The sequence below is a fragment of the Aquarana catesbeiana genome, linkage group LG06 (genome assembly GCF_042186555.1).
Source record: "Aquarana catesbeiana isolate 2022-GZ linkage group LG06, ASM4218655v1, whole genome shotgun sequence".
NCBI lineage: Eukaryota > Metazoa > Chordata > Amphibia > Anura > Ranidae > Aquarana > Aquarana catesbeiana.
In genome coordinates this window covers 68,018,844-68,044,437 of record NC_133329.1, presented here as the reverse complement: position 1 = coordinate 68,044,437, position 25,594 = coordinate 68,018,844, and the positions used below count along the sequence as shown (strand labels likewise).

At 45.7% G+C, this 25,594-nt stretch overlaps 1 protein-coding gene across 1 annotated transcript in view; it reads right to left on the bottom strand.

Annotated features, from left to right (window-relative positions):
* Nucleotides 1-1,047: 1,047 nt before the first annotated feature.
* LOC141148586 (uncharacterized) overlaps nt 1,048-25,594 on the bottom strand; it is a 46,368-nt gene continuing 21,821 nt past the window's right edge. The window contains exons 3-6 of the mRNA XM_073636166.1: nt 23,458-23,529; nt 22,415-22,483; nt 6,611-6,940; nt 1,048-1,728 (exon numbers count right to left, since the gene is read on the bottom strand). Coding sequence (XP_073492267.1) covers nt 1,289-1,728; nt 6,611-6,940; nt 22,415-22,483; nt 23,458-23,529 — 911 coding nt within the window. The 3' untranslated portion in view covers nt 1,048-1,288. The remainder of the gene's footprint in view (nt 1,729-6,610; nt 6,941-22,414; nt 22,484-23,457; nt 23,530-25,594) is intronic.

Here is a 25,594-nt window from a genome sequence, read left to right as displayed (position 1 = left end):
TCTGGAAGGAAGTAGCTGCTTGTCCCTGAGCTCGCGTAATACACGGCGTGGGGCCTTTCATGGGTGTACAGATACAACTAGTTAGTGGAATTTGTAATTGGCCTTCAAAGACCTCTAGATCAAAAAATTTATAAGGATGTGAATTTGGTTAATGTTTATTGAAAATGTTTTATATACATTGAGTTATATGTTTGAAAAAGTGTTGGTAATTTTATTTTGTTATAATAAAAGGCTGCTGTGGCCATTCGACTCCAAAAAAAGTACTGTGTCGTCTGGTCATTTGGTAAGAAAAAGGGTAATAGGCACACATGGGAGTAAGTCACATAAAAAAAGTACTGTGTCGTCTGGTCATTTGGTAAGAAAAAGGGTAATAGGTACACATGGGAGTAAGTCACATATGTGCAAGTCACAAGCAAGTCTCAAGTCTTAACCTTCAAGTCACAAGCAAGTCCCAAGTTACTGTGGCGAAAAGCAAGCAAGTCAAGTCGAGTCCCTGCTAGAAGTCAAGCAAGTCAAGTCAAGTCATTTATTTTGGTCAAGTCACAAATGAAGTCAAAATACTGATCTACCCCATTTCCACCTTTAAATGAGTTAAAAGTCAGTTTTCAGGAAAGGTTTTGTTTTATTTTCAACATTAACAAAACTGCTTAGTGCTTTATTCTTGGCATATTAAAGAAACACTTTGAATGCCCAAACAGCAGACAAGGAGCAGAACACTCAGAAATTAAATGACCAACAAGCCTGAAAAAATGTAGTCCTTGCTGAGGGGGAAAATAACTAAGCTTAAAGTTTGAACTTGACACAATGCCAACATCTGGACACTTGAATGGTGATAAGAATAGCCACTTAAAATGCATTGCATTTGCAAAAAATTAAATTGGAAAGTACTTTCTCGCTCAGTTGTGAGCGATGGGGTCACATTATCACCCCACCATGGCTGATCACACGTTCAACAGGTGTGCTTGATGCAGGGACTGACATAACTCTTACCGCTACCCTGAACAGCTCCAATGGCATTTGGCAAATGCTGATTGGCTCAGAGGCAGTGGTGGGCGGAGTGTGTGGGTAATATTTTCGGGGGGGTGGTGCCAAGTCATTGCAAGTCAAATAGCCCAAGTCAAAGTCAAGTCGCAAGTCATTAGTGACAAGTCAAAGTCAAGTCGAGTAATTTATTTAATTTTGTCAAGCAAGTCCTCAAACAGGTGACTTAAGTATGACTTAAGTCAAGTCATGTGACTCAAGTCCCCCACCTCTGGTAATAGGTAGTGTAAGGTTAATTAGGGGAGCCTCATAATATGGCACATCCCTTAGTCATGCCTAATGGTAAGATGGAGTCAGTGATTTCTTCTTGGTTGGGTGTTTGACTTCCTAGACAAGGATCTTCTTTATAGTCTTTTTCCATCTTCATAGATGAGTCTGCTACATTCTCTTCTGAATATGTGGAATTGGGAGGGTTTTGTTTAAGGTTTTTTTCCTCAGTGTCATTGAGATTAGTGGATTGCGCCTGATCATCTGGCTCCGATTTGGAGGAAGAACTATCGGGTGCTAAGTCCGTGTCAATGTTGTCTTTTTTCACAAGATACTGCGGTTGCTTTTCATAACTTTCTTTTAAGGTTTCATTTTCTGGTTTGCATGTTTGTTGTTGGTCAGATGATTGAGGCTTGTTGTTTTCTGCTGTATGGAATTTTGTACAATTCTTTCTTTCCTGAAGTGAAGCCTGGTTCTTTCCTGCAAAGATTTAAAAAATAATTCAAGTGTATATGAACACATAGGATAACATTTAAAATGCCTTTAAGTTTTTTATTGCATCCTCAACTGTAAAGTTAAATAAATTTTTTTTTATAAATACTTTTTTGATGATATTTGTAAAGTGATCACCTTACCGCTCAGTGCTACCTCTTGGAGCTGCACACCTGTTAGCCATGGTCAAGCTCAGTGGTAAGTATGGGGACCTATGACCCCTCCTACCCTGTGCCTTTATAATCAATACTGTGCCATATTGCCAAAAATATATACCTTATTTTTCATCCTAGGTACATTGTTATACACATCCACCCCTGAAGAGCGAGCTGGATCTCGCGAAACTAGTCAGGTAGTATGATGCCCGTGTACTATGACTACCATTACAGCTATGTACCAAAACCTCTTGTTTATGTATCTTTTTTAAATTGGCAACTGTTGGTGTTATCTATGTATGTAAACAATTTTACTTTAATAAACCTTATACTCTATTTACTACTGTTATGTTTACTGGCGGAAACGGTACCCACTTCATTTAAAGTCCCGGGGCGAATCTTTTGTTTTATTATAGTGCAGTATTTCAGGGTTCTGGGGAAGTAAGGGGGGGAGACTCCTTGTGTTGAATGGCAGCTTCCACCAAAGTCACATATCAAAGGAGCTATTCAAAAAAGGAAAAGTAAATTTGGGACTTTAAATAAGGCTGGCACCAAAGGGATGCTCGCCTCCATCCCGGTCATTGGTTTTCTTTTTCATCAGTCTTTATTGTTTATGTTCTTTCTTGGCCTCATTTCTTTCATTTTTTTCTCTCTTTTTTCACTCCTTCCTATCCCACCCGCTCTCCTTATTTCCACGTTTGTCACCACATCACTCTTTTTCACATTTCCTCACACTTATGCCCCGTACACACGGTCGGACTTTGTTCGGATGGATGTTGGCTCAAACTTGTCTTGCATACACACGGTCACACAAAGTTGTCGGAAAATCCGATCGTTCTGAACGCGGTGACGTAAAACACGTACGCCGGGACTATAAACGGGGCAGTGGCCAATAGCTTTCATCTCTTTATTTATTCTGAGCATGTGTGGCACTTTGTCCATCGGATTTGTGTACACACGATCGTAATTTCCAACAACGGATTTTGTTGTCGGAAAATTTTATCTCCTGCTCTCCAACTTTGTGTGTCGGAAAATCCAATGGAAAATGTCCGATGGAGCCCACACACGGTCGGAATTTCCGACAACACGCTCCGATCGGACATTTTCCATCGGAAAATCCGACTGTGTGTACGGGGCATTACACATCAACACTATCACTACGATTTGTTCCATCTAGGTTTCCCACATGGAGGTCTGCATCCTACACTCATTTCACCCACCAGCTATGGTTTTGCCTATGGCGGTTGTTCTCATTCCCGCAGATCACCCTGGCGTCCGGCAGCATTGCTTTGCAGCTCTCTGTGATTCTGGATGCTGTTTTACTGGATCGCTGATGCAGACGTGAGTTTGGACGCACAACCTTTAATTAATTTTATACAACTAAACTATTCTTATACAAAACCTTTTTTCATTTCCTGCTTATTTACTGTATAATTTTTTTTTTTTTTTTATTTAATAAAAATATTTTTTAGAATCATTCCATGACGTATGCTCCTGATGAGCGGTTGCTATACCGCGAAACGCGCAGAGCTTTGATTATTACCAATCTTCCCTTATCATGGAATACCAAGATTTCAATTATTCCACTTACCTCCATAAGTATCTGTCATGTCATTAAGTCTCTTTTACTATTTTAATTTTTTGTCCTAATTGTCATGGCTATTTTTGGGTCTAATTACAGTAACAAATGTACACATGCATATTGATTGTTATCTTTGCTCTCTGTGTGACAATGGATCATGACTTATTGTGTAATTTATGTGAATGGATGAAAAAAAAGGGGGGGAATGGAAAGACCAAACAAAACCTACAAATTATCAATGAATGCATTCAACTCAATGTCCACGTTTAAACCTGAGGGCCTGAGAGAGCGGATCTTATAGATCCACTCCATCTCATGGGGATTGATAAACTCAAACCTCCATGGAGGGGGGGATCTAAGAGACGTGCCATCTCTAGACTAGAGATGGAGTGGATCTATAAGATCCGCTCTCTCAGGCCCTCAGGTTTAAACGTGGACATTGAGTTGAATGCATTCATTGATAATTCGTAGGTTTTGTTTGGTCTTTCCATTCCCCCCCTTTTTTTTCATCCATTCACTTTCCCCCTAGGAAATACTGAGTATAAGCAATTTTGCATTTTTCTCCTTTGGGTGTATGATTTTTATATTTATTTTTATTTTTAATTTTATTTTTGTCTATACTTATTTTCTTTTCCTACTTTCATCCACTTTATAGCTTTCTCAGACACACTGATGACCTATTAATTTGGCCTCTTGAATCGTTTTGAGAGAGTAGTTATTCCAAGGGAATGTATAGTTTGATTCTAATATGTATTATGAATTATGAAATATGGTTGCATTTTGTAATACTGGGTGCTTTTCATGCCAATGGATGGGCCTCCATGTTTACACTGGGATTTATATACAATTTTTGGTGTCACATAGATATTTTCACACTCTACATTTTTTATTTCTTTGCAACATAGAATTCGTACCGGATTATTCTTGCTTTATTATTACACTGTATATTTATTTTCACATTAATCTCAACCATATTTTTTGGTATCAAGTAAAGCCCTCTTTCTTTGCCTTGCTATTGAACCTTTTAAATCGTCATTCAGAGGATTTAATAATAGCCTAGTAGTACTAGGATTTTCCTCCGGGTGGTGTGTTGTGGCGTGACCCTCTGAGGAGTTAAAGTTTCTTCCAGTTTATTCTGTTTCCCGGTGTGTCACTATGGCAACATCCATTGAGTGAAGGGCACCAGGTAGAGGCTTGGTTTCCCCAATCTGATCTGTATTGTAATTAGGCTGAGCCGTACGTGATTGGAGGTTGAAACGAGGCTTGGTGCGTATCTGAGACTACATAGGTGATGGCTTAACACGTCCCCTGTGCCCCTTTGAAGACGTCAGCTTATGACGAAACATGTAGGGCGTGGCTACATGTTGTAAGCCGTTACGTTGATTGCCCCATGTATTGCACGGGTTGCTGTTTATTTTAATGCCAGCATATTTTATCGTTTTATTACTTGTACGGAGTGTGCACTCTCCGTTTTTGTTGCACTTTTTTATTATTAAAACCGAAACTTTTTTACACTATTGGAGCCCTGTTTTTTCGTTCTCTCCTCTATACCACTCTTGGAGCAAGAGAGCCCTCTCCCCCCCTCCATGCTCACGACTTGGACCAGCCCGGACCGGAGACACCGTTCTTGTCAGCTGTTACAGATACCATCGTGATACGGTCCCCGCAGAGGGCAAAGTCTGCACGCTCGATAGACCTCGCCAGTGAGGGGGTCCAACACGGAGGGTAAGGGTCCATCTTTTACCTTGTTTTCATTTCTTGGAGTCACCGCAAGTGGAGTTACATCATCCTGTATATCCCTCTCTCCTGTTGATCTATCCATAAGGATAATGGGTTCTTATAAAGTGGATGGAGGTTCTTTTCACTGATGAACTTTGTTTGATTCACTTTATGGACTGGGACTTTTTAGTTCCCCCACAACTGTTTAGATGCATTTTTCATATTTATTATTTGAACTAGATTTGCTCTTATCTCACTTGTCGTACTTCACATCATTATACCTCTTCACCCTACATATGTGTGCATTTATGTAACATATTTTGCTGCTATTTTTCTTCTCAACATATTGTGGTTTGCACATTTAATTATTTTGTACTATTATATGTTATCACAGATTGTAAGCGCACTTTTTTCTATTTTCTTATTTTTGAATTTATACACAGATATTGGTGTGTCCTAGGTGCAGCTATCGATTTGTTTTTTTATATTTGGCTCTGCAGCGCGGTTTTTCTCTTTTATTAAAAATTTAAAATGGCCTATTACACACGTTTCACATAGGACAGGAACAAGCTAATATTTTTTGTGTTTTCTATATAAGACTAAATTTTGGAGATCCTCCCTCATATCTCTTGTATCCCTGTGAACAGTGCAGGGACAAAGTCATTTGCCCAGGAGGAAGATGCATAACTGCACCCAGAGTGGGGTAACAATGATGTAGAAGTAGTAGTTTTTTACTCCCACTGGCCACCAGGCTTGAGACATTGTCCACTCCAACTGTTGCTGAGACATTTTCTATTCCCACTGGCCACAGTCCGGCCACTCTAAAGTCTGAAGGACAGTAAACTGGTACTTTGTTTAGAAAGTTTAGAGACACTTGGCTTAAAATGACCATGCGGGGCGGCTTCAGAGTCCGGCAACTTTGAAGCCGCCCCAGTGTGAACCGAGACTGAAAGTAAAAAAACAAAAAAAAAGGTCCCATAAACAAACAGGCTTTATATTTACTTTCCCAGTAACCTGCATCCTAAAACTCCACTGTGGCAGCCGCAGGTATTTTCAAATTTTCAGGTATGTGAATATCTGCTCCTACTGCACCCAGTATTTCTCCCACCAGCTCATACATATACTTGTCACGGGGGAGCAGGTATTCAACCCACCTGACCATTCACATGCATGCCTGCAGTGGCTGGTGAGTGGTGAAGCAGTGGTATTTCAAGGAACACGCTCACTAAAAGTTCATTATAGTGCCTCTTCCTTTACAGGGCAGCTTTTTGTGCTGTAAGTGATCCTGTGGTGACAGGGTCACATTAAATCTTATTAATACAAAATTGCTTTATAATGACCCAAATGTTACTTCTGCATGGTGTTCCTTTACAAATACTACAGGGTTTCTATAAAATATGTTTGTTTTTCTCACCTTTGACCTGTATTGGGCCTGTACTTTTCTTTATGGGATTCCGTGCACCTGGAAATTGTAGTCTGAACTCGTATTCTGATCCATCATCTGTCATCTGAACAGCTTCCAATTCTAGGGTCGCTATGTAGGTCTTTGGGTCATCAGATGTTTTGTCTTTTTCTACAGGTAAGTTATTATATGTCTTTGTTGGTTTCTTTTCTAGCATTTGATATCCTTCCATTCTGTGTAAACTCTCCTCATAATTGTAGATTCTGCACTTCAGGGTGGCAGGTTCTCCTTCAATCAGTTCTGGTACCATTATTTCTCCAATTTTTGGATCAGGCAGCTTTGCTGTAGAAGTTCATACTCAATGTCAGTGTATGGAATAACACACAAAAAAATACAATGCAACATTCAAACAATATAAAATCATTTAAGAATTGAAAATCTTGCATTATCACATGCATATCATGGTTCATGGTATAACATTTTTTTTTTTTTTATATAATGTAAATCCTGGGTTGGAATATATGGTGAAGAAATCTGCAGTCATCCACTAGACAAGAAAAAAAGTGTAAATCCCCTCTAAAAAGAGAAAACCTGTTGAACTTCCATAGACTATTAGGGCTTATTCTTACTTTCTGCAGCAACCTACAATTTTCCCACACTGGATAATTGCAGGTCAATGCTAGGGTATAAAGTGAGTACACCCCTCACATTTTTGTAAATATTGTATTATATCTTTTCATGTGACAACACTGAAGAAATGACACTTTGCTACAATGTAAAGTAGTGAGTGTACAGCAGTGTAAATTTGCTGTCCCCTCAAAATAACTCAACACACAGCCATTAATGTCTAAACCACTGGCAACAAAAGTGAGTACACCCCTAAGTGAAAGTCCCCAAATTGGGCCCAATAAGCCATTTTCCCTCCTTGGTCTCACGTGAATCATTAGTGTTACAGGGTCTGAGATGTGAATGGGGAGAAGGTGTGTTAAATTTGGTGTTATCGCTCTCACTCTCTCATACTGGTCACTGAAAGTTCAACATGGCAAAGAACTATCTGAGGATCTGAAAAAAAGAATTGATGCTCTACATAAAGATGACCTAGGCTATAAAAAGATTGCCAAGACCCTGAAACTGAGCTGCAACACGGTGGCCAAGACCATACAGCAGTTTAACAGGACAGGTTCCACTCAGAACAGTCCTCGCCATTGTCGACCAAAGAGGTTGAGTGCATGTGCTCAGCATCATATCCAGAGGTTGTCTTTGGGAAATAGACATATGAGTGCTGCCAGCATTGCTGCAGAGGTTGAAGGGGTGGGCGGTCAGCCTGTCAGTGCTCAGACCATACATCGCACACTGCATCAAATTGGTCTGCATGGCTGTTGTCCCAGAAGGAATCCTCTCCTAAAGATGATGCACAAGAAAGCCTGCAAACAGTTTGCTGAAGACAAGCAGACTAAGGACATGGATTACTGGAATCATGTCCTGTGGTCTGATGAGACCAACTTATTTGGGTCAGATAGTGTCAAGCGTGTATGGCGGCAGACATAGACTTTAATGGGGTTCTAAAGTTCGCGCAAACTTTCAGTCCGTTCGCAGGTTCTGGTGCGAACCGAACCGGGGTTTTTTTTCGGCTCATCCCTACTAAGGACATGGATTACTGGAACCATGTCCTGTGGTCTGATGAGACCAAGGTAAACTTATTTGGTTCAGATAGTGTCAGGCATAGCGGCAGCCAGGTGAGGAGTACAACAGACATGTGCATTCGTTTTCGTCCAAATGCGTTTTTGTCCGAATTTCAGGTTTTAACAAACGATAACGAAAGTGCAGAGTCCGAAAAACGAAAGATCCGACATAAACAAATGCTTTATTTTCATTTTCGTTGCTACAACAGTTCGATTCAGATAGGAGATTCGACAATAACAGTCTGTGTCCATCAAACCTGTGGTCGAATGTGCCTAAGCTTAGCTCTATTAGTCCAAGATTATTCTACATAGAGAGAAAAGATTCGATGTAGGGGAGGAAAGATTCGATGTAGGGGAGGAAAGATTCGACGTAGGGGAGGAAAGATAAATAAAAATAATGATGATGATGAATGTTATTGGCTGATTGTAACCAAAGAGGAGGAGCAGTAAAATAGCTAGAACTAAGTACACACGTACTTTGGCTTATGGTGTCTGTTGAAAGTTCTAAGAAGATTCGACGGTGCAAGTAAACTATACGGCGTTGTACAGTTTAGCTGCTCCGTCGAATCTTCTTTGCACATTCGACAGACACCATAAGCCTTCAATAACAGATTCAACCTTAATTTGGATTTTCGGACGAATGCAATTTTTAACGAAAAACGAGATTAATAAAAACGAATTTCGGGAGTAACTAAATACATTTATTTTTCGGACGAAAACGAAATTCCGAAACGAAATATTTCAGTGTGCACATGTCTAGAGTACAAATACAAGTGTGTCTTACCTACAGTCAATCATGGTGGTGGGAGTGTCATGGTCTGGGGCTGCATGAGTGCTGTCGCCACTGGGGAGCTACAGTTCATGGAGGAAACCATGAATGCCAACATGTACTGTGACATACTGAAGCAGAGCATGATCCCCATCCCTTTCGAAAACTTGGCCTCAGGGCAGTTTTCCAACATAATAATGACCCCAAAAACACCTACAAGATGACCACTGTGTCAGGGAATCTAATTGACCAGACCGTGTGGACTGCACAGAGGAGACCAGAAACACATGTAAGTGAAGAAATAATGGTGTTTATTAAACAAGTGACAAGTAAAAGGAATATAAACAGTGCAAAACCAACACAACAAACCCACTACAAACAACAATATATACAAGTAAATGGAGATACCGGAATCGTAAACAAAGCCAGGCCAAGGTCATACACAGGGAGGTCAGCAGATGGGCAAGGACGGGAAACCAGCAGGACAGGGAGAGGATGGATGGTAAAGCTGCAGGGCAGGGATCCAAGGGAATCAGGAAGGACAAGAACAGGATGGGCTTGGGATAGGGATCGGATCGGATCAGAGCAGGACAGAAACAGGCTCACGATCAGGATACAGGCAGCAAGTCAGGGCACAGGGAGAAAGATACCAAGGCAAGCATATGAGGGCTTGCCGGGTATTTATAGGACTGACTATAATTGACTTCAAGTCACACCTGAGCGCAGAGGGTGCTGTTTGCTCCACACTGCTGGAGTGCACCCGCTGGTGGACACCGGTACTACAGCCCAAGGATGCAACAGTGCCACCAGCAGGAGAGACCTCTTACTGCAGGTCCCAGGTGTTGGAAGACACCCGCTGGTGGACACTGGTACTGCGATCCAAGAGACCGATAGCGCCACCAACGGGTAAACCCTCTCATGACAGTACCCCCCCTAAAGGAGCGGCCTCCGGACACTCTAACAAGGTGCGATTGTCCAAAGTTCATGGCCTCCAACCGAACAGATGAGGGCACATCAGGCCGGGCATCGGGTACATCAAACTGGACAGTGGGTATGTCTGAGAAGACAGCGGGCACATCCGAGATGACAGCGGGCACATCAAAGATGACAGCGGGCAGGAATACACCAAGCTGGGTAGCGGGCACTTCGAGCTGGGCAGCAGGCACATCAGGCTGGGCAGCAGGCATGGGCACTTTGAGCTGGGCAGCAGGCACATCAGGCTGGGCAGCAGGCATGGGCACTTCGAGCTGGGCAGCAGGCACGTCAGTCTGGGAAGCTGGCACATCAGTCTGGGAAGCTGGCACATCAGTCTGGGAAGCTGGCACTGAGACATCAGGCTGGAAGGCAGGCACTGGGACAATAGGCTGGAAAGCAGACACATCGGACTGGGAAGCTGGCACATCAGACTGGGAAGCTGGCACATCAGACTGGGAGGCTGGAACATCAGACTGGGAGGCTGGCACATCAGACTGGGAGGCTGGCACATCAGACTGGGAGGCTGGCACATCAGACTGGGAGGCTGGCACATCAGACTGGGAGGCTGGCACATCAGACTGGGAGGCTGGCACATCAGACTGGGAAGCGGACTGGAAAGCTGACACTGAGACATCAGACCAGGCAGCGGCTACTAGAACTTTAGACTGGGCAGCAGACACAGGCGCTGGCACATCGGGCAGAACAGCAGGTGCTGGCATACCAGGCTGGACAATAGGTACATCGGACTGGACAGTAGTCACTGAAGCGTCAGACGGGGTAGCAGGCACTGGATCGTCAGGCTGGGTGGCAGGCACTGGATCGTCAGGCTGGGTGGCAGGCACTGGATCGTCAGGCTGGGTGGCAGGCACTGGATCGTCAGGCTGGGTGGCAGGCACTAGATCATCTGGCTGGGTGGCAGGCACTAGATCATCTGGCTGGGTGGCAGGCACTAGATCGTCAGGCTGGGTGGCAGGCACTAGATCATCAGGCTGGGTGGCAGGCACTGGATCGTCAGGCTGGGTGGCAGGCACTGGAACGTCAGGCTGGGTGGCAGGCACTGGAACGTCAGGCTGGGTGGCAGGCACTGGAACGTCAGGCTGGGTGGCAGGCACTGGATCGTCAGGCTGGGTGGCAGGCACTGGATCGTCAGGCTGGGTGGCAGGCACTGGATCGTCAGGCTGGGTGGCAGGCACTGGAACGTCAGGCTGGGTGGCAGGCACTGGAACGTCAGGCTGGGTGGCAGGCACTGGAACGTCAGGCTGGGTGGCAGGCACTGGAACGTCAGGCTGGGTGGCAGGCACTGGAACGTCAGGCTGGGTGGCAGGCACTGGATCGTCAGGCTGGGTGGCAGGCACTGGAACGTCAGGCTGGGTGGCAGGCACTGGAACGTCAGGCTGGGTGGCAGGCACTGGAACGTCAGGCTGGGTGGCAGGCATCGAGACGTCCGGCTGGAAGGCAGGCATCGAGACGTCCGGCTGGAAGGCAGGCATCGAGACGTCCGGCTAGAAGGCAGGCATCGAGACGTCCGGCTGGAAGGCAGGCATCGAGACGTCCGGCTGGAAGGCAGGCATCGAGACGTCCGGCTGGAAGGCAGGCATCGAGACGTCCGGCTGGAAGGCAGGCATCGAGACGTCCGGCTGGAAGGCAGGCATCGAGACGTCCGGCTGGAAGGCAGGCATCGAGACCTCCGGCTGGAAGGCAGGCATCGAGACGTCCGGCTGGAAGGCAGGCACCGAGACGTCCGGCTGGAAGGCAGGCACCGAGACGTCCGGCTGGAAGGCAGGCACCGAGACGTCCGGCTGGAAGGCAGGCATCGAGACTTCAGACTGGGTAGCAGGAGCAGGTTGGGTTACTGGCAAGATGGTGTGGGTCGGGAAGAATTTTTGTTTCTTTTTTGGTTTAGCCCGTGCAGTTTTGTATGTAGGTGCAGGGCTGTAAGAAAAGAAAGTAGCTGGATCGAAGGAAGACCAAGGAACTTTAGCTAGAGAAGGGTTTTGTGGGACTGTTACAGGTGGAGGAGAAGAGACAGGTGGATTGAAGGCAGGATAGGTGCGACACTTGGAGACTGGGTGGTAGTATTTGGTAGGGGGCTGATTAAACTGGGCTGTAGCTAAGGTTGCCTTAGGCGACGGGGAGATCGATTTTTGGGAAGGCAGATGATTAATGGCAGGGCTGGAATATTGTGGCTTAGCTAAAGACAGGAGATCTGACCATGCCTGCAGCACAGGTTGAACAAACGCTGATTCACACACAGCCTGACTAATCAAGGATTGCACCGACTGGATGCAATTAGACAACACTTGCTGTGAACAGGAGGAATAATGTTCCATAAAATAGGCTGGATCATCCTCTAACAACCAAACCAAGGATTCAACTTGGCCATAATTGAAGGGGGGCGAAAAATCATCACTTCCCTCGGGAATGCATGACAGGGCTGGTTTTGCACACAACTGGATCAGGGGCTGAACATCTTCAAAATACATATACCCCTGATCCACTAGGGAATGAGCTGATCGGATAGTTTCCATCAGCTGGTCACTAGTCCACCCTTTTAAAATCTGGCGACAATATTCACCATCCTCTTCTGCTAGCAGAGAATAATAAATGATTTCATTGAAATCCATATTAGCAGACCCGACAAACCAGGATGGTTTCCTCAATGCAGCCACGTCTGGTCAGGGATGGCCTTGGTATACTGTCAGGGAATCTAATTGACCAGACCATGTGGACTGCACAGAGGAGACCAGAAACACATGTAAGTGAAGAAATAATGGTGTTTATTAAACAAGTGACAAGTAAAAGGAATATAAACAGTGCAAAACCAACACAACAAACCCACTACAAACAACAATATATACAAGTAAATGGAGATACCGGAATCATAAACAAAGCCAGGCCAAGGTCATACACAGGGAGGTCAGCAGATGGGCAAGGACGGGAAACCAGCAGGACAGGGAGAGGATGGATGGTAAAGCTGCAGGGCAGGGATCCAAGGGAATCAGGAGGGACAAGAACAGGATGGGCTTGGGATAGGGATCGGATCGGAGCGGATCAGAGCAGGACAGAAACAGGCTCACGATCAGGATACAGGCAGCAAGTCAGGGCACAGGGAGAAAGATACCAAGGCAAGCATATGAGGGCTTGCCGGGTATTTATAGGACTGACTATAATTGACTTCAAGGCACACCTGAGCGCAGAGGGTGCTGTTTGCTCCACACTGCTGGAGTGCACCCGCTGGTGGACACTTGTACTACGGCCCAAGGATGCAACAGTGCCACCAGCAGGAGAGACCTCTTACTGCAGGTCCCAGGTGTTGGAAGACACCCGCTGGTGGACACTGGTACTGCGATCCAAGAGACCGATAGCGCCACCAACGGGTAAACCCTCTCATGACACACTGCCTTGCTAAAGAAGCTAAGGGAAAAGGTGATGGACTGGCCAAGCATGTCTCTGGACCTAAATCCTATTGAGCATCTGTGGAGCATCCTCAAACGCAAGGTGGAGGAGCGCAAATTCTTCAACATCCACCAGCTCTGTGATGTCGTCATGGAGGAGTGGAAGAGGACTCCAGTAGCAACCTATGAAGCTCTGGTGAACTCCATGCCCAAGAGGGTTAAGGCAGTGCTGGAAAATAATGGTGGCCACACAAAATGTTGACACTTTTTGGCCCAATTTGGACATTTTCACTTAGGGATGTACTCACTTTTGTTGCCAGCGGTTTAGACATTAATGGCTGTGTGTTGAGTTATTTTAAGGGGACAGCAAATTTACACTGTTATACAAGCTGTACACTTTACATTGTAGCAAAGTGTCATTTCTTCAAGAGGAAGTAAACCCTATGGGTTTTACTTCCTCTTTTTTCCCCCTGCAAAGTAAAAGCATAATGAGTTAGTTTGCATGGCGTACTAGCTCATTATGTGGCACTTACCTGCAAACGAAGCCCGCACTGTCTCCGCTGGTGGCCGCATCCATCTTCTCCCCTCTTCCTCCTGGGACCGGAGACTAGGGCTCTGTGACTGGCTCGAGTCGCGTGACCTCACTCCCGCACATGCGCGCGGGAGCCGTCAGTCATGGCACTTGCTAGTGAAGAAACGGCGTGGAGGACCGTTTCTTTACAGCACATGCGCCGATGACGTCGGGGGCAAGCGTATATATAGTAAATATCTCATAAACCGTGCAGGTTTAGGAGATATTTACAGTACCTACAGGGAAGCCTTATTATAGGCTTCCCTGTAGGTACAAGTGGTGTAACTAGGTTTACAACCACTTTCAGTGTTGTCACATGAAAAAATATAATAAAATATTCACAAAAATGTGAGGGGTGTACTCACTTTTGTGAGATACTGTAGAAAACATTTGTTTTCTATGTGCCTGGTTAACATCATAATTCTGGCATCATGTGCTGTGCAGTGTCTGTATTTTTCTACACTCCACTGGATGCCAACACATGTCATCACACAGCAGCAAAACGCACCGTGCTGCTGAGCAGTGGCATGAATGAAGGATAAACATGTAACACTTCCAATAAAGTTGTAAACTTTTAAGCATTTAAAATACGTTATTTTTTGTACTTCTACTTGCACCTTAAAGTGGTAGTAAAGATAGAAGGTTTTTACCTTAATGCTTTCTCTGTATTAAGGTAACGAAACTTTTTGTGTGCATCTCCTTTTTGTGGCTTGATAACTGACCATTCTTTGGTGTGTTACAGTTTGTAAGAGAGATTATGTTAATGAAGCTACTATACCTCTATTTGGTGACAGTAGTTGCTCTGAATGTTCAGGGCAGTTTTCTTTGGTTTTATCTGCTGATTGGTTTTGTGACAGACCTAGCCGGGAGAGAGACTTTTGGAGGGGACTGAATGCTAGCCTCTTGCTGATCGATCCTGGGCCCTGGCATTTGGGGGAACGGTGCTCTTTGTGAGCTGTATGCCTGGGGACCCTTGAGGTGGTATTACTGTGGATTCTGGTCCTGGTCCCCCAGGACACACAGACTCTGGGGACCCTGGATTTGCCATATTAGGAATAGTGGCTGATTCATAATGCTGGGACAAATACTGTTAGGAGATGCTGATGTCAATTCCAGCCACCTGTCTGTCTGTTGCCTACTAGAATGTGTATTGTAAATAAGTCTCTAGTATGGGATCTAAGAGTCATTAGATCCCTATTGTTTGTGTTAATTAGATCTGCTATTGTGATAATGTTGATTGGGTTTTCTGAGCTTCAAGACAGCCAGTCTGGCCTAAAGGTCATGTCTGAGTCATCTAGGCTGTCTAAAGGGATTAGTTAATTAGCCCATGTTAATTAGGTTTCTGGTCACAGGTGTATGTTCAGAGTAATATGAGCAGGAGGTATACACCTCTTCTTTTACTGTATAAAAGAGCCAGTATTCCTTGCAATAAATGAGATTCCTGGTTGAACTTACATACTGCCTGGTGTTTGTTCTGATTTACACAACTGGATTAGAACGGCACATAGCTGTAGTTCTAGTCCCGGAGAATCGTATGACCGAACCATCAGATTTTGCGATCTGCAGTCTGATTCTATAGCCACAGAGGAGTGTCGGGAGAGTGGAACCGAGCGAGCAGGGGCTCGTTACATTGGTTGGCAGCAGTGGGATTTGCTCTCCAGTTACTGGGACACTCCAAACCAGCCTGCAGGAGAGCCACGCTGAAAGACTTACTTGAGAGCCGTGGAGGGAATGGTGGGATCGTGCTTCCTTGCCGTGAACACATCCAAACCATCACCTGGATCCAAGGTCCAGATAGCAGAAGAGGAGAGGTACAGATACCAGCCACCATGGAATAGGAATTCAGAAGGAGGTTGCGAGAGATGCAGATACAGCACAGAGGACCAGTATCAGAGCAGGTCCTGCTAGGATGGTTTGATTCTATCCGCTGCGAACTCTGGAAGGAAGCGCTAGCCCATGAGCAGCGAAACCAGGGAAAAGTTCTCCCCTCCATCCGTGTAAGGTACTGGTCGCAGTATGAAGTGCGAATGCTGTTATTGGGGGAACAGCCGAACCAGGAATGGACAGCTGAGTTAAGCAGGCTAATCCGGGCAGAAATGCGGTTGGACGAGAGCTACAGAGCCCTCCAGTGGTATGTAGCCCAAGTGTACCCGTAGACAGCGGATGACAGCCCCACTGAAGGCTTTGACTACGATGGCCTGGGATTGTTGTACTGGAGGCTGTCCGAGGACCCTGACTTTGGGAGTGATCGGGAGTGGCGTTTGGAGGAAATAATGGAGCACAGAGAGCGAAGACTGAATGTCTCGGAAGTGCACTGGGCACAGGAAGATTGGGAGTTTCTGGCCGTTCAGGAATGGGAGCTTGAGATGGCCTACAGACAGCTGCTATACTTGGCTCAGCAGCAGGGTGGGGCTCCCTTTGCCTGGGACTATCAGGAAATACCAGTTGACAACTCTGAAATCCTGGCTGAAGAGTTGACAATGTGGCAGAGTAACAGTGTGCTTTGCCAACCTGCCCCCGCAGCTATGGAGGCGGAGGTCTTATGGCGGATGCAGCAAGTGCTAACTGACCTTGATGAACCTGTTTCTGCATTGGATGATCTTGGATGGAGGAATGTGCCTGTCCAGCAGAATGCCAGAGAATCGGCAGAGGAAAATCTGGAGATCGCAATCCCCAAAGCTGAAGTGTTGACAACGGGGCAGAGCTCTGCTAACCTCTGCCCAGCACTGATAGAATCTTCTGGGTTCCACGGAGAGGAGATGGTGAACCTTTATCCCCAGACACCAGTTGCAGAGACAGGGGATTTGATAGACTTTTCTGCTGAGGAAGAACAACCTGGTGAGCCTCCAGCAGAAGAAGAGCTGTTATTAGGGTCAAACTTCACTGTGCTCTGCCCAGCACCAACAGAAGTATCTGTGAAGTTACAAGGAACTTCCCCAGCTGAAGCGCTGGCAACCGGACAGAGGGTCCAAGATCTCTGCCCTACACCTGCGGCGGTTCCGGAGGCTCAGGGTGAGAAGGAAGTGGTCACTTCCCAGCAGCAGATCAGGATACAGGGGGAGAAGGGAGAGGAGGTGTTCGTCGTCCCTCCCCAACAGTTGGCCAGGGTGGAGGAAGTGGTCTTTCCTCCCCAGCAAAGATCCGTGCACCTGGAAGACAGTACCACAGACATATCGTCCCAACATCCAGATGAGGGAATGGAAAGGGAAGCAGCCGGCTCACCTCCCCAATGGCAGCAACACAGTTTAGGAGTGGAGGAAGCCAGCCTCCTGCCTCAACGGTTAGCTGGAGCGGAGGATGCGGAGTCCCCAGCAGAAGGGCTGGCAACAGGGCCGAGTACTGCTGGACTCTGCCCTCAACTAACAGAGGATAGATTTCATGTGAAGGTGGATGGGACTTCAGTCTTCACCTGTATACCCCAGGGATGCTGGGCAGTCGGCCCAGATCCCCAACAGCATGACGGAGTGAGCCCAGACACCCTGTCTTCTCTCCAGCGGCAGAAAGGACTCCAGGAAGAAGGGCCAGTCCAGACCTCTCCCCAGCGGCAGATATGTTCTCTGAGACAGGCAGAGGTTGGCTGGGTGAGTAATGCTTTGTTTGGAACAATTTGTTTGGGGTACTGTGTGGGTACAGGCATTAGAGGACTGGAACTACTGACTAACTTCGGAGTCAACCCGTCTGGGGTCTTCTCCTGTGTTAGTCTCCTGCCGAAAGGGGAGAAATGTGACAGACCTAGCCGGGAGAGAGACTTTTGGAGGGGACTGAATGCTAGCCTCTTGCCGATCGATCGTGGGCCCTGGCATTTGGGGGAACGGTGCTCTTTGTGAGCTGCATGCCTGGGGAGCCTTGAGGCGGTATTACTGTGGATTCTGGTCCTGGTCCCCCGGGACACACAGACTCTGGGGACCCTGAATTTGCCATATTAGGAATAGTGGCTGATTCATAAAGCTGGGACAAATACTGTTAGGAGATGCTGATGTCAATTCCAGCCACCTGAATGTCTGTTGCCTGCTAGAATGTGTATTGTAAATAAGTCTCTAGTATGGGATCTAAGAGTCATTAGATCCCCATTGTTGTTTGTGTTAATTAAAGAGGAGTTCCACCCAGGGGGGCCGTCAAAAAAAAAAAATTAAAAGTCAGCAGCTACAAATACTGCAGCTGCTGACTTTTAATTGGACACTTACCTGTCCCTGGGTCCAGCGATGCGGGGAATCGAAGCCCCGCTCGTCCCCCCCCTCTGCTCCTCGGCGCCGGCATTTCAACTGTGGGCGCCGGGCTGTGGCTTCACAGCCTGGCACCCACTGCGCATGCGCAAGCGGCGCCGCGTGCCGTGCTTGGCCGCTCAATCATCTGGGACCTGTAATGGGTCCCAGATGATTGACAGGAGGGAGGGAGTTGAGCGGAGCCCTTCCTGTGCCGAGGGGGAAGTGATGTCACCATCCCAGGCAAAGGAAGAAGCAGACTACGAGGGACCACCTAGCAACAGGCATTTAGAGGTAAGTGAAAAAAAAAATATCCAAATTTTTTTGTTTTGTTTTTTAGAATTTTTGAGGTATTTTTGTTTTTTTGGGTGGAACCCCACTTTAACTCTGCTATTGTGATAATGTTGATTGGGTTTTCTGATGTCTGGTCAAGCATGTGGTGCCCAAGCGGCTGCTGTTCTGGCCACTCTTGATCTGCTTCAGACATAGGTTGCAAACAGCAACGGTGCGATCTGCTGCACACGTGTAGGAACAAGGAACTTTTCAAAATCAGCGGGAAGTTAACAGCGCCCTGCACCTGCGGAGCTCTGTGGTGTAATGCAGTAGGGTGGCTGCCCTTACGTTTCCCCCTAGAGGATATCCTGCCTCGTTGGAGTTGTGCCACCAACTCCTCCCTTCTATCAGGCACCCAAGTAGAGTCAGTGACCTCATCATCCCCTCCCTCCTCATCACTGGAGCAAACTTGGCAGTATGCTACAGCTGGTGGAACATGACTGCCAGTTTCTTGTCCTTCTTGGGCACCCCCTCTCTCTAGGCTCACTTTACTCCCTTCCTCAACCTGGGAACCAACATCGGAGCCTTCAAATCGATGCGCATCCTCCAGCAGCTTGTACCGGACACTGTGGTCGAAAAGTTCGGGGGACCCCTCTGTGCATGATGGTGGGGCTATGGAAAGGAGTGACTGTGGACAAGGAGCCCGTGGAATAGGCCACTTTGGCAGCTGCATAAGAAGGCAAACTACTCTGGGTGACAGAGGATGAGGAGGATGAGGACGGCTTTGTTATCCACTCCACCAACTCTTCTGCATGTTCTGGCTCAATAACACAGCCAGCAGCATAAAAAATGGACAAGCTTGCCACACGGCCACTTGCAGAGGATACACCATGTCCACAACCAGCACTGTTGACTGTAGAAACAGAGGCTGCTTGCTCTCTTTTAGTGGCCTGTGAGCGTATGCCTCTCCTTGGTGGCCTTCCAGGCATGATGTATATTTTGTTTTGCAACACCATACTACACTGTATTGTGTACTGTGTACAGCACCAGAAAAGTAGTAGCAACTGTACTACACCTGAGCTGTATCGTGTGCTGTGTACACCACCAGAAAAGTAGTAGCAACAGTGGCGGCCCGTCCATAGGGGGCGCCTGAGCGCCGCCCCCCCTCCAGGCAGTCACGAAAAAAAAAGTAAAAAAAAAAAAAAGTTTTTAAAGCTGGCACTTTAAAAATAAAAATACAAAAAAAGGTCCTTAAGTGCACTGTGTTTGGACGCCGGACACAGTGTGATGCCAGACAAAGTGCACTTAAGAGATTGCAGATGTGGCGCATCATTTGCGGGCGTTCAGCCCGCCTTGCAGTGCTTTCTGAAGCGCTGAGTAGCTTCCGGCCGGCGCTAGTATCTATTACTATGGCCGGGCGGTTTGATTGACATCTGAGTATGATGTCACTTCCTGTTTCTCTCTCCAATTGCGCCCAGGAGTGAGGAAACAGGAAGTATGAGAGGAACGGCCCTCACCACAGGAGACACCGCTGGAGAGGACAACACACAGCAAGGTAAGTAACCGGGGGAGGGGGGTTTGATGGTGACACATGCTGCTGCAATTTGGTGGTGACACATGCTGCTGCAATTGGTGGGGACACATGCTGATGCAATTTGGTGGTGACACATGCTGCTGCAATTGGTGGTGACACATGCTGCTGCAATTGGTGGTGACACAGGCTGCTGCAATTTGGTGGTGACACAGGCTGCTGCAATTTGGTGGTGACACAGGCTGCTGCAATTTGGTGGTGACACATGCTGCTGCAATTGTTGGTGACACACTCTGCTGCAATTTGGTGGTGACACACGCTGCTGCAATTTGGTGGTGACACACGCTGCTGCAATTTGGTGGTGACACATGCTGCTGCAATTTGGTGGTGACACATGCTGCTGCAATTTGGTGGTGACACATGCTGCTGCAATTTGGTGGTGACACAGGCTGCTGCAATTTGGTGGTGACACAGGCTGCTGCAATTGGTGGTGACACAGGCTGCTGCAATTTGGTGGTGACACATGCTGCTGCAATTGGTGGTGACACATGCTGCTGCAATTTGGTGATGACACGTGCTGCTGCATTTGGTGGGACACAGGCTGCTGCATTTGGTGGTGACACAGACTGCGGCATTTGGTGGGACACAGGCTGCATTTTATGTGACACAGGCTGCATGTAAGGAGGGACTCTGCTGGGGGCACCTGATGTAAGGAGGGACTCCGCTAGGGACACCTGATGGCATCTGGTGGCAGGCAACGTGGCTAGTGACACGCTCAGGGCTCCCACTGATTCTGCATTATGGTGAGTTGAATGATTTCATTTTATATTACAATGTAATAATAGAAATAATGCGCTTCAATCATCCTGACACCATAACAACCATGGTGCCGGGATGATTGAAGCGCTAACACCAGGTGTTTGGAGTATCTTTATCTTCTGATTGTTAAACTTTCTAGGATACACATATTTCTATTGTTGTGTAGTATCTGGGCCTGCTGTCCCTCCATCCCTCTCTCCCTCCATCCCTCGTTCATCTCAGACACTAACTACACCACCTTAGAGCCACGCCCACTATTTCACTGAAACCATGCCCATTTTCACCAAGTGGGAGGGGTCAAAAAGGAAGGGTGGGGTCTGGACCCCCATCCTAAAATTTCACCAGCCGCCACTGAGTAGCACTGCACTATGGCTGCACTGTATTGTGTACTGCGTACACCACCAGAAGTGTAGTAGAAACAGTACACCACGGAATGCACTATAGATATATGTTACAATTTATAGGAGAGATTATGCTGAAGAAGCCACTTATATGAAATAAAGAAATTCATATGCTAAATACTGTCATTGCAGATATTAACTAGACATGCACTGCCGAGAAATTTGTTCGTTTTCGTCTCATTCGTTTTTGGGGTTTTTTCGGGTCATTCGTTATGATCGAAAGTAGTTATTTCGAATAAATCTGTAACTTCGGAAAAATTTTAATTCGTTACGTTTCATTCGTTTCGATGATTCAATGATTAAGAAAAAAGGAAGTCCCCCCTCACTGGGACTTTAAAGGCAACACACACTTGGGTAATGCAAAAATTCTCCGGCATATAGTAACCCCTGGTACCGGAGAGTATTATTTTATTATCATACTGTTCATGTAAAAAAAAATTAGTTTTTTCTGTTTTTCTTGTATGTATTTGTTGCACAAACTGTGATGTTTTTTAACCATCGATCATCCCCATGATCGATTATTTTAATAAATAATCATTAAAAAAAAGTTATTATTAAAGTTATATTATTATTATTATTTTTGATTTTGTTATGTTCCCTTCGTTTAGATGCGGCTTTCGTTATTTCGGATCATTTCTAACTTCGGATAAATTCGAATTTGTTACGTTCACTAACAGCCAAATTTGAAAAGAAGTTCCAATACCTATAATTTAATAGTTAGTAATAGTTATTATTAGTTAGTTTATTATTTTGGATTTTTGGGTTTTCGGATTTTCATATTTCAGATTTTCGTTCTTTCGAATTTTCGAAATTTTAGAAAAATTTGTTAAACGGGTTTTTGTTAATTTGAATATATCTGAATTAATGAATTTGTTGAATTTCGTCAAAAAATGAATTCAGAACTAAACTAATTGCACATGTCTAATATTAACTACATACAGTCACCATCCCAAACTAAACCCAAATTATATTACTTTACAGGTACCACTTGGGGATAAATACATACATAAAATCACTTAATTTCATTATTACTAATATATAAAATTCATAAATACTAAGCTATTGCTTCAAAGTCAGCAGCAACGTTGTCATCCTGCTGTAAGCACTCAGCTGCCCATTGGGCTCCTATCTATGTAACTGACCATTCTTTGGTGTGTTATAGTTTGTAGGTAAGATGATGTTGCTGAAGTTACTATACCTTTCTTTGGCGGAGGTGGAGGGGGAGGCGGCCGCTCTGAGTGTTCACGATCGTTTCCTCTGGCTTTATCTGCAGATTGGTTTTTTTTGACAGGAATATGAAGAAAAAAACATAAATGAAGGCATGCAAAATAAATACATTTATATACTAAATACTGTCATTGCAGTTATTAACCCCATACAGTTACCATCCCAAACTAAACCCAAATTACACTCCCCGGCCACTTTATTAGGTACACCTTGCTAGTACCGGGTTGGACCCCCTTTTGCCTTTAGAACTGCTTTCATTCCTTGTGGCATAGATTCAACAAGGTGTTGGAAACATTCCTCAGAGATTTTGCTCAATATTGACATAACATCACGCAGTTGCTGCAGATTTGTCAGATGCACATCCATGATGCCAATCTCCCATTCCACCACATCCCAAAGGTGTTCTATTGGATGAGATCTGGTGACTGTGGAGGCCAATGGAGTACAGGGACCTCATTGTCCAGTGGTGAGATGATTGGAGCTTTGTGACTTGGTGCATTATCCTGCTGGAAGGAGCCATCAGAAGATGAGTACACTGTAGTCATAAAGTGATGGACATGGTCAGCAACAATACTCAGGTGGGCCGTGGTGTTTAATTAATGCTCAATTGGTACTAAGAGGCCCAAAGTGTGTCAAGAAAATATCCCCCCCACCATTACACCTCCACCAGCCTGAACCGGTGATACAAGGCAGGATGGATTCATCTTTTCATGTTGTTTACACCAAATTCTGATCCTACCATCTGAATGTGTGTCCCAGAAGACAGCCAGCCATTCACAAAGTGCTGCGTGACTCATGCATGCGCAGTAGGAAATGGGCAGTGAAGCCGCAAGGCTCCACTGCCTGTTTCCCTTAATTAGAATGGCGGCACCTGAACCTGATCCGATGGACGGATCGGCCTCGGGGGGCTGACATCACGGCCTCCCTGGACAGGTAAGTGTCCTTATTAAAAGTCAGCAGATACAGTATTTGTAGCTGGTGGAACTCCGCTTTAAGTTGATGAAGCCACGATACCTCTGTTTAGTGGAAGGAGTCGCTCTGAATGTTCAGGTCGGTTTTCTCTGGTTTTATTTGCCGATTTGTTTTCTTTGACAGGAGTGTGGAAGAAAATATAAATGAAGACGTATGAAATAAATACATTTATATACTAAATACTGTCATTGCAGATATTAACTACATACAGTCACCATCTCAAACTAAACCCAAATTATATTACTTTTTTGTTATTTATTATTTACATAAAATCACTTTATATTTATTATTAAAGTATAAAATTCACAAACACTAAGCTATTGCTTCAAAATCAGCATCAACGTTGTCACCCTGCTGTAAGCACTCAGCTGTCTATTGGGCTTCTATTGGGTTTATCCATATAACTGGTGTAGCACTGCCCCCATAGGGATTGCTGTGTGTGAACTTCCCTGGGCCTCCCTCTGATTATCTTTCAGCCAGTTACTAGGTGTTTTCACACGACCAATCGTACTCTCATCGTTATCCAATAATCAATCCAGGGTTTTTTTTTTATTTATTTATTGTTGGAACTTGGATAGGAGAAGAGATTAGTGGGATACCCCAACTGGAACTATTTACAGATGAGGACAACTCTCACTTGCCTCACCAGGTTGAGTGTGGTGGTAGCAGACTCTCCGCTATACCATACTGCACCCGTATGGGAGACATAAGTCCTTTGCTTGCTCTGGCAGCAGACTTGAATATTTTATCCTCAGGACACTCACTAGCACTTTGGCTTACATCCATACACTGACTCTACTAGCTGAAGGGGTGGCCCTCACAGGACAGGCCCCATGACACAGGTCTGTACTCACAGTAGGCAGTAACAGATCCTTCCTGGTGTGTCTCCCTTCTAGACAGCTCTGCAGGACATATGGGTTGCAGCTTTACTCAGATTCAGGCCCTCAGGTCGACCACCTGAGGCCACATGCAACCTGTACAGAGGAGGGGCAGCCGGTGCTTCAGTTACTCACTGTGGGCCCTGGTAAAGGCGATTTGGTCACTTCATGGTGACAGCTTCCCTTCTACTTCCGACCACTGACAGGTTCTCCAGCCGGCAGAACTGTCACAGTCCCAACCCTGCACTGCCCTCTTACTTCTGGATAGGCCCTCACACAGCCTGGCAGCCAGATTCCTCTGGGATAGGCCCAATCTCTGACCTAGCAGCCTGGGGCAGACGACACATGTCCACCCAGACAGTGGTCTGGGTGGCACAGAACATGGATCACCAGACCTCACCCGAATATATAGACTCTCCCAGCAGGCCAAGGACTTAGAGAAAACCCCTGCCCATTGGCTGGGACACCCACAAACCCATAACCTGACCTTGGGTTGCCCTTTTCGTATCTAGTACCACCAAGTACCCGGCCACCTATTGGTAGAAGAGAAAAGTGCAACAAGGCCAAGCTTAGGGAGATATCAATAGATCTCTATCAATCGACCAAGATAACTCTTCTTGGCAAATAAATTTGTGAGGAGCTCCCTGACTAAACCCCAGGGCGCTACAACTGTATATATTTTTTTACTCCCACTGGCCACCAAGCTTGAGACATTGTCCACTCCAACTGTTGCTGGGACAGTTTTCTATTGCCACTGGCCACAGTCCGGCCACCCTAAAGTCTGAAGGACAGTAAACTGGTACTTTGTTTAGAAAGTTTAGAGGCACTTGGCTTAAAATTACCACAAAAAATTGTTACAGTATCTTTGTATAATGAATCTCTTGTATTTTGTCTTTCCCTATTAATACTAAAAAGATTGAGTCTCGGTTCACACTGAGGCGACAAGTCACGCTCTTACGCAATGGAACCATTCTAATTGGAGCGACTCAGGTTGCTCCGACTTAGAAAAAAGGTTCCTGTACTACTTGGGAGCGACTTCAGAGTGGCTTGCATTGACTTCTATTAAAGAAGTCATTTGAAAGCCACGCTGAAGTCGCAATGTGCAGGGCGGCTTCAGAGTCCGTGTCCAGTGTGAACCGAGACTGAAAGTAAAAAAACAAAAAAAAAGGTCCCATAAACAAACAGGCTTTATATTTACTTTCCCAGTAACCTGCATCTTAAAACTCCACATTGGCAGCCGCAGGTATTTTCAAATTTTCAGGCATGTGAATATCTGCTCCTCCTACTGCACCCGGTATTTC